The sequence below is a fragment of the Engraulis encrasicolus genome, chromosome 4 (assembly GCF_034702125.1).
Source record: "Engraulis encrasicolus isolate BLACKSEA-1 chromosome 4, IST_EnEncr_1.0, whole genome shotgun sequence".
Lineage (NCBI taxonomy): Eukaryota > Metazoa > Chordata > Actinopteri > Clupeiformes > Engraulidae > Engraulis > Engraulis encrasicolus.
The window spans coordinates 54,627,538-54,637,537 of record NC_085860.1 but is presented as its reverse complement, the minus strand read 5'-3'; the positions used below and the strand labels follow the sequence as shown (position 1 = coordinate 54,637,537).

Here is a 10,000-nt window from a genome sequence, read left to right as displayed (position 1 = left end):
CCTCTGGACCTCATCAGGTACAGATGGCGGATCTAGCCATTTTGGGGCCCTAGGCAACATATAAACATGGGGCCCTCAAAAGTTATTATATAGACATTAGTGGTGTGGATCGTCAATGATCTCACGATTCAATCCAATTACGATCCGGAGGGTAACGATTCGATTCGATTCGATTCGATCCGATCCGATTCAACGATGCATTGCGATGCGCAGGGACGGAGCACAAGTTTGTGACGGGGTTATGTCGAGGTCCTCTACAAACGCCTAATTGTCTGTTATTGTTCACAACATTCGCACCCCACCAGGGCTGAGCTCAAACATTAATATTATTGTAATGTGCAATTAAAGAAAAAGAAAGAGGCGACTGTGTGGGCGCAACCGCAGCCAACAGTAATTCGTTTGTCAACCACCTTATCCAAATCGACCTCAATGCCCTCCTCCCATAGATTACTAACACATTCTATACCTCCTCCATATCCAAGATAACTGTCACGACCAAGACGCGCGGCCCCATCCTTGTCCGAAACAGATTCATTTTTAAACTGCCAGCCTTCTCGTCGATAGGCTAGATGGTTCTGCTTTGCCAAGGGTGAAACTTGGGGAGACATGTGGAAACGGCCGGGGATCACTGCGTGCATATTGGCGTTCCCAACAAATGCGAGAAGACACATCGCAGATCCAGAAAATATAAAATGTTTAATACCAAATACTTGAAATCATACTGTTGATGGGCATCCAATTTCGTTGTAATTCCAGGATAGTTTCATGAGTCCGCTTCATTTCAACCAGCTGCCTCAACAATAATATGGTTGAGGTGGTTTTCTTCTTCTTTTTTTAAATCAACATTAATCCACGTTTAACTGGCTGCATCTCTGCAATATTTCCGACCGCGTACAACACATGTAGTTGCGCTGAATGCCTCTGTGTGCCGCCAAAAAGACGCAATGCACCACATACGGCAACTTCCACACTCACGGAAACTTCCACAACAGCCCTGAAATTCGCGTGGAGATCCGCAGTTTTCCACGTCTAGTCTGTTGTAGTACATCTGACCGTGGCCGTGGAAAACCACTTAAGTAGCTTTTTTGTCCGTAATTGAGCTTCGTACATGAGGCCCCTGGGCAGTGAAAATATTGTAAAGTCTAAAAGGGGGGTTCCTGCTGAAAAAGTTGGGGGATCCACTGCCCTACACTATCCTCTTACCTTACCCTGTGTCCCCCTCCTCTTGGTCTTATAGGCGCTACTTTGGGGAGAAGATCGGCCTGTATTTCGCCTGGCTGGGCTGGTACACAGGCATGCTGATCCCCGCCGCACTGGTCGGCCTCTTCGTCTTCCTCTACGGCCTCTTCACTATGGACTCCAGCCAAGTCAGGTTGGTCTCCCACAATGCCCTGCATCGCCTTCCTGACATCATGTGTCATAATATATAAATATGGTGAATTCGGGTAAATTCGGCCACTTTGGGACATTTGCTTATAGCAAAAAAGTGGCCCAATTTACCTGAATTCACCATATACATGTAAATGAAAGATGAATCACCGCACACTGGTATCTTTGCTGGTAGTTTATTTGGTTAACAACGCGTTTCGCTGTTGCTTGTTCACTCTGACATTACCATCACCATATGCATATTATGGAATGTGTCATCTGTTGCGTGTAGTAGCGTGAGAATTAATTGGTGCTGTTTGTGTTTGATATTACTTATCTAATATTGTGTGCTTGATGTCAGGAGAATTACAGCCGCCATGCTGCTATAACTCTAGTTGCCTATTATGTAAGGGTTAACGTTCGGCGAGAAGGTCGCTACCGTGGAATAGCAGCACGACAGAGAGAATCTTTAGACCCCGACGCGGAGCGGAGGGGTCTTGTTCTCTCTGAAGTGCTGCTATTCCACAAAGCGACCGACTCGCCGAAAGTTAACCCGCTTATTATATGGATATACTTAAATGATTCACACATGGCGGGGACATTTCTTTAGACCTATTTAATGTTAAGATTGTTGCTGCGCAAAACAAAACAGTGCCGTTGTGGAACACCGCTAGGCAACAGATAGGTAGCCAGGACAACAGGTGTTGTCTATAACAGCAGCTGATTAGAGTGACAAAAGACCGGACCCCCTGCGGAGTGATATGAAACATTCGCTTTAGCCACTGACTTGTACAAGCCAGTGGCTTTAGCAGTGAACGTCTTGTTGCCATTGACAGCGGTAGCCAGGACAACGGGTGCTGTCTATCACAGCAGCTGATTAGAGTCTTGTTGAAAAGTCGCTTTAGCAGTGAAAAGTCTTGTTGCCATTGACAGCGGTCTGTTATAGACCAACCCGTCCGTTATCGAAAAATAACAGACGTCCGAACGTTGGGGAGCCCCGTTAAAATGAATGGAGCATTCGACAGATGACGTCACAACCATATAATAATATTTGTTAATGTATAAAAGGTCCACAGTAATTTGCAGTATTGCCGTAAAAGTCGGCAGTATTCGGCAGTATTTACAATTTCTCCTTCTCCTTACGCCCCTGCCCCTGCTGAATTGGAATTTTGGTCGTTTTTTTTCTGATGGGTACGTCAAGTGAAATAATTACAATAGCCATTCAAAATCACAACAGAATAAATCATGTCAACACAGAAGCAATTTTTAAAAGTTTAAGCTTCCAAGAAAGCCTCGTAATCCCAACTGACATCACACATTACTCTTGCCATATGCGACTCAATCTACTAACACATCCTATTTCATAACAGTATTATCTCTGGCCGCTAAAGGCCGCCAGCTGTCTGGGTCTGGCTGTGCGTGTCTGCCTGGTATCCCTGGCTGTGTCACGATGATGAGTGTGTGCTATCACAAGGGCTTACTTACCCCATGGTGCCTCCCCTTTCATCCGAAAGTCCCACTGTCATTGTGACACAGCACATCACAGCGTGCAGTGCACACAACAATATTGCATTTTTTGCTTCACCTGTACAAGGAGTCTGGCCAACCATGACCCAGGAGAGCAGTGTGGGGAGAGCAGTGTGGGGAGAGCAGTGTGGGGAGAGGAGAGCAGTGTGGGGAGAGCAGTGTGGGGAGAGCAGTGTGGGGAGAGGAGAGCAGTGTGGGGAGAGCAGTGTGGGGAGAGCAGTGTGGGGAGAGCTGTGTTCGGCCCAGTGTTGTTTGAAATATGGCTCTGATGATACAGTACAAGACTTCATGAGATGAGTAGTTAACTCAGTAACACATGGCCTCTGTTATAAATTAGCTGTTAGCGGAATAGCAATGACCACATAGGTCCTATTTATTAGTCGTAGTGGTGTTGTTGTACTATGGTAGTAAAGAGTTTGGTAACATTTTATTTTAGGGATACATCTATTAGCACTAATACATACAATGTGCCTGTGTAAGTAACTTGTAAGGCATGTACAAAGCAAAATCAAACATTTGTTAGGCATGTATTCGCAAATGTCTTGTTCATGCACAATAAGGGATTTATTACCAATTTCACCTTAATAAGGACCTAGTAGGTCTTAGCATTTGCTTAGTACATGCCTTACAAGGTACTTATGCAGGCATTAATATTGTATGTATTAGTGCTTATAGATGTATCCCTAAAATAAAGTGTTACCAAGAGTTTTCAGTGACTATTACAGTGTTCCACTGGTGGGACGGCGTGCATTGATTGCTTCACAACAATTCTATATTCTATGCAGGTCAGACAGAAAACTCATCCCTTACCTCAGGAACAGAAACAATCTGGAGATGCTGCCATATTATCTATGATATCACAGGATAGACGTGATAGCACATGATAGGCACTTCAAATTCACTGATGTTTTTGCATCGATTCTCGTGCCGTTTTGTCCTGTGAATCGCTTTGGATAGAACCGTCTGCCAAATGTGGCCCTTTCTGTCAATTTTGTGCCCACCGTGAGATTATAAAATTCTACAGAACTGTGACTAGTGTCAAGTTGTTGGGTTTTTTTGGTAGAGTAGCACCAGTTGGCTTGGTCTGTGCAGCAAATTGGTTCTCAGACTACACGTTCAAAGCTACTGCTATTGCTAAGTCTCTGGAGGCACTGGGCTAATAATGATGGAGCTTTAGCCTCTGGGCCGCCGTGCTGTATCACTGTAATTACTGACTTCTCAAGTGGGAACGAGGGTTTGGTGTAGATACAGTATAATGGAAAAGCAGATGTCATGAATACTGTCGTCAGTATAAATAATACGCTGCCGGGTGCTGTTTTGTCAATACAAAATAAGATATTACTGGGTATTGTCTTGCCAATATCAAATAAAGCACTTGGTCATGTATGATAAACAGTGAGAGGAACAAAATGAACATATTTCACCACGTTACATCAATGCCACCACGGCTAAGTCTCAGGGGGCGCTAGCTAGGCTAGTGATGATGCTGCTGTAGCCTCAGGCCAGCTATGTTACATGTGAATAATTATTGACATCTCAAGTGGGAATGGGCTCATTGTAATTGGAATAGGCTATGTAAGTGTCATATTGCCTTGTCATCTAAAATAATGAGGATGCTACTACTGAGGAGGAAACAAGAGAAATATGAAGAACGCAATAATGGTATGGCTGATGTAAGTGTTACTGTAGCCTTTGTCCGTCCGTGGCTGTGTGCACTTCAAACAGAGTTTGGTTGCAGCACAGCAGCTGTCTGAACCGAATGCATAAACCCCAGCCTCACACTCACATGCTACAAAATATATAGCAAGCACACTTAGAAGGCTATTTTCATTTTACACAGTTTTGAAAAGTCTATGCTGCCTTCCTCCTTCCTCTATGCTGCCTTCAACTTCCGCAATCTGTCAAACTGTGATGTCAGATGTTGGTGTTATGGCAACAGAGTCTTCCTGAGCTGCTGCACATTTTATCATTTTAATTGAAACTTTAATGCTTGCTCAAGGTGTGTTGCTTAATATATAGGGAATGCAACTAGGCAGCAAGACACTAGATATCCATTTTGGACTCAGCACATGTGGCACGACAAAATACGTTGTGCATAGCAACAAGTAGAGAGAGTACTGAGCAAGTAAAGAGAGAAATATTGAAGAAATATTCACTATTCGTAGCTTGAGATGTGTGTGAAGATACAGTCATATGTTATATTAATGTGTGTGCAATGTCCCAATGATGTGTTGTATTTTGTTACGTGGGAGGTTATGAAACGAATAATACAAGAGATATGTCTATAAAAAGTGTCAACGTTTACATTATTTTAATTAAATCATTGTCACCACAAAACACAAAGACCTGGCCTGGGCCACAACAGAAAATTCCCCTTTCAAAATCCCTTACAATACAATACATAAATAATTTCCAAAATAAAAACGGTAACACTTAATTTTAGTGTTACATCTATTAGCACTAATACATACACTGATAATGCCTGTATAAGTAACTTGTAAGGCATGTACAAAGCAAAATCAAACATTTGTTAGGTCCTTACTAAGGTTATATTGGTAATAAATCCCTAATTGTGAATGAACAAGACATTGGTAAATACATGCCTAACAAAATGTTTGATTTTGCTTTGTACATACATTACAAGTTACTTATACAGTATACAGACATTCACATTGTATGTATTAGTGCTAATAGATGTAACACTAAAATAAAGTTTTACCATTCAAATTTAGCCTAAACACAAAATATAATTCTTACGGTCCTTTTAAGTTCTTGTAGACCCACGGAGGTGAACTTACAGGGTCAGTAATCCAGAGAGTTGGTTCAGGATGCGATTCAAGGGTATGCTGGGGCCCCAACCGAAAATTCTAAATAATGAACATTCACAACAAATCACCACTTCTGTAGTTGCAAGTCTTAGCTGTTATTCACCATGTATAGGATTGGGGGCCCCAAGCGGCTGCCTGCCTAGCCTGGTGACAAGATGCGCCTCTGGCCGCTTCACTCTGGTTTTTGTGTGTCCACAGCAAGGAGATCTGTGAAGCCAACACCACCATCATGTGCCCCATGTGTGAAGGAAACTGCAGCTCCTGGAAGCTGAGTGACAGCTGTGTGTACGCCAAGGTCAGTCCACATGCTGTGTGTGTGTGTGTCTGCCACCTATCATCACCTAATGTGTACTGTATGTCGGTGAGAGAGAGGGTGTGAAATTCCTTTGACTCACCTCATATATATGGTGTGCTACCGTACGAGTTGATTCTACACATATTTCTAATTCTCTCTCTTTTTTTTAAGTATTTACGTTTTTAACCCCTTAAGGCACGGCATTATAAATTATCTGTTACCAGAACAGCCATGACTAAGTCGTAATGTATTACTAAAGGCCCCGTGCACTGTCATAGTAGAGTAGCACTATAGTAGTTAACTTTCAATGTCTACTACAACGTGCCACAGGAGGTACAGCGTGCATTAAGGGGCTACATGTTTATTTTTTTGGGCTGTTTTTTTGTTTTACTGTAAATGTATTATGAGACAGGAAATGATCTACATATAGCCATGGGTCAGGGCTGGGAAATGACAAAGGCCGGACTCGAACCCGGGTCCCCAGCAAGTAGCATTAAATCATAAAATCTAGTTGGCAAAGACCCTGCACCAGCTTCAAGAAGAAGAAGAAGAAGAAGAAGTAACTGAACTCTTTGGATAACCTGAAGTGGAGGACTGAGAATTCTCAGAGATACCTGTCCCCAGGGTGCGATTTGTCAGAAAACCAGAAGGGGGGATATGTTTCAGATTTCAAGCAATATCAATGGAGTTACATTAAACTCTGATTCAAATCAAGTAGAAAAAGTGACAATATCAAAACCAGAAGAGGGGAAAATCCCCCCCATCCCCCCCTACAAATCGCACCCTTCCTGTCCCCATGTGTCTGGCCAGGTCAGCATCCTCACCCAGCTGATGGGCGCTCTCTTGTCTGTACCAGTTTAGTAACCTGTGATCAAGGGCGGATTATGATTCCACGGGCCCCTGGGCCAGACAACAAGAAAGGCCCCCCTCCATGGGCCCCTGGGCCAGACAACAAGAAAGGCCCCCCTCAATGGGCCCCTGGGCCAGACAACAAGAAAGGCCCCCCTCAATGGGCCCCTGGGCCAGACAACAAGAAAGGCCCCCCCTCAATGGGCCCCTGGGCCAGACAACAAGAAAGGCCCCCCACAATGTGTGATATTGGTTAACAAAACGATTCAGGGTTTTAGGCTGGGTGTGACAGTTTATGTTGTTTGGGAGTGGAGGGGTTGTCCCCCGAGACAATATGAAAATGCACTTGTTAAAGTGATACTGTCCCATTTTTTTAAATAAGCTTATTTTACATCTCCCCTTGAGTTAAATAATAGGGTTTTACTGTTCTCCTGTACTTTCAACCGTTCTCTGGGTATGGCAGTGCAAATTTTACCTCCAAGCGGCTAACTGGTCTCATAGGACTCAATGTTAACTGCTAGCTTGGAGGTAAAATTTGCACTGCCGTACCCAGAGAACGGTTGAAAGTACAGGAGAACAGTAAAACCCTATTATTTAACTCAAGGGGAGGTGTAAAATAAGCTAATTTCCAAAAGTGGGACAGTATCACTTGTTAAGAGAATGCAGTATGACAATGCAAATATTGAGGCTAGAGCTTCAGGGCCCCCTTTACTCTTGGGCCCCTGGGCCTGGGCCCCGTAGGCCCACTCAGTAAACTGTCCTTACCCGTGAAGCCAGAGCTGAGTTCACACCCTGGTGTTGCAGTCAGCCCGTGCCATCCTCAAGCCATTCTCCACACCTACTGTCCATCCTCTGCTACATTTCCCATCCCCTCATTTCCCATCCCCCTTCCATCCTCCAACCATTCAAACCCTCAATTTTCCACTCCTCCTCCGCTCTTTATCCCTCATTTTTCTACGCCTCCATTCTCCATGCCAGGGACTCTTCTCCATCCCTCTCTCCATGTTCCATTCCAGCATCCTCCCCCACCTTCTCCACACCTTCTGTACGTTCTCCACCATCACTCCATTTCCCATCCCTCCATTCTCCATGCTCTCCTTTCTCCACCCCCATTTTATACAATTCAACTTTTCATCCTCCATTTTTGTTACACTACCATCCCTCCATTCAGCACGCTAGACTCTCCATCCTCCATTCTCCGACTACACCCCCCCCCCTTTCCACCCCTGCTTTCTCCACCCCACCCCCTTTTCTGTGCTCCTGGTTCTCTGTGTCTCCATCAGTGTTGCCAGATTGGGAGGTGTCCTGCCCAAATCGAGCTGCTTAAGATGATCGTCTGTGGGTGAAAAGGGCATTTAGACAGGTCTTTCTGCAGATTTATGGCCATAGAAATCAATAGGATTTAGTCCAAATTAGGCGGGATTTAGTAGCCTGGCGACGCCATCCTATGTACTCCACTCAAAGATTTTGGTTCCGCACATCGTCTGGCAAAAGCCTCCAGCTTGGTTCTCTCAGCGTTTAGCCAATCAGCAAACAGTTGAGAGTGGTGACGCAGAATTCACCCGCGGAATCCGTTACTGATTAGTTAATGTAACTATATTCACACATTGTTTTGTTATTTGTATGCTTTTGCAACGCTTTATCATATCAGTCATGCTAGTAAAGCACAGGATGGGTTTTAATTTGAATTCGGAGCTCCAATGAGTTTAAATGCATGGTAAGATCAGACCATCTCCCACCTTCCACGGAGATGGATTCCTCTTGGCAACCCTGGTCTCCATTCTCCACACCTTCCTTCTCCATCCTCCACTCCCCATCCTTTGTCCTCCATCCTCTGTGTTCTGCTGTTTGCCATTCTGTCTTCTGTGTGTCATTTGTTCTTCTTCCACCATCCATTGCTCAGCCTCTGTTCTCTATCCATTCTTCATGACTCTCTTCTACATCCATGTCTTTTGCGTCTTCTCTTCGCTCTTCTTCATCTTCCATTCTCCTCCCTCCTGAACCCCCCATCACCATCTTCTCCATCCTCCCATCCTATTCACCATCTCATTATGCTGTCATCTCCCTCCTTTCTTCTCCATCCTCTTTTCTTCATCCTGTTCTCTCGTCCTCTCTAACTCTCCATCCTCTCTTCTCCATCCCCCTTTCTCTTCTCTCATCCTCTCTTCCTCTCCACCCTCTCTTCTCCATCCTCCCATTCTCTTCTCTCATTCTCTTTTCCTCTCCATCCTCTTTTCTCTATCCTCTCATCCTGTTCACCCTCTCATTATTTAGTCCTCTCCGTCTCTCGTCCTCTTTTCCTCTCCATCCTCTCTTCTCTATCCTCTCATCCTTTTCACCCTCTCATTATGTAGTCCTCTCTTCCTCTCTTCCCTCTCTTCCTCTCTGTCCTGTCTTCCTGTGCATCATCCATCTCTGCTCTGCCAGAGCTGTGTGTGTCTCCTTTATGGAGATCCCAGGGGATCCCAACCCTTTTTTGCCTCATGTACCCCCTAAACCTTTTCGTTGTGCCATGACATGAGTACCCCCTAACTCATGTTCTATATCGCTTTCTCTATCACAATGTGACTATGTTACATTATATTATATTGTGCAATTACTAGTTTCCATCCATTCATTAAAATTGTTTTTTTTTCCCCGAAGTACCCCCTGCAGTGTGCTCGCGTACCCCTAGTGGTACACGTACCTCTGGTTGGGAAACACTGGCCTAAGGATACAGTACTATAGGAGGATACTTAATGCATCTCAACACAGGAGAGAGAGGATAAATTATGTATGTAGTAGGCCAAATATACAGTAGTATCCCCATAATGCACGCCGTTCCACCAGTGGAGCCCTGTAACAGTCATCTAAAGTACACTACTATGACGTTACACAGGGCCCTGTAACAGTCATCTAAACTACACTACTATGACATTACACAGGGCCTTTAGTAATGCACTAGGATTTGGTCATTGCCATTCTGGTAACAGCAATTTTTTAACGCCGTGTTTTATTAACGGGAAATAGTAATGTAATAGATACAATCCTCCTTGTATACGTATTATATGGTGGAATAATTTATTCATCTCAATACAACAGAAAGAGCAATGTAATGTAATGCAATGTAATGTAATGTAATGTAATGTAATCT

At 44.1% G+C, this 10,000-nt stretch overlaps 1 protein-coding gene across 1 annotated transcript in view; it reads left to right on the top strand.

Moving 5' to 3' along the window:
• ano3 (anoctamin 3) overlaps nt 1-10,000 on the top strand; it is a 96,858-nt gene that overhangs the window by 55,027 nt on the left and 31,831 nt on the right. Inside the window, exons 11-12 of the mRNA XM_063197900.1 lie at nt 1,238-1,372; nt 5,922-6,018. Of these exons, the coding sequence (XP_063053970.1) occupies nt 1,238-1,372; nt 5,922-6,018 (232 nt within the window). The remainder of the gene's footprint in view (nt 1-1,237; nt 1,373-5,921; nt 6,019-10,000) is intronic.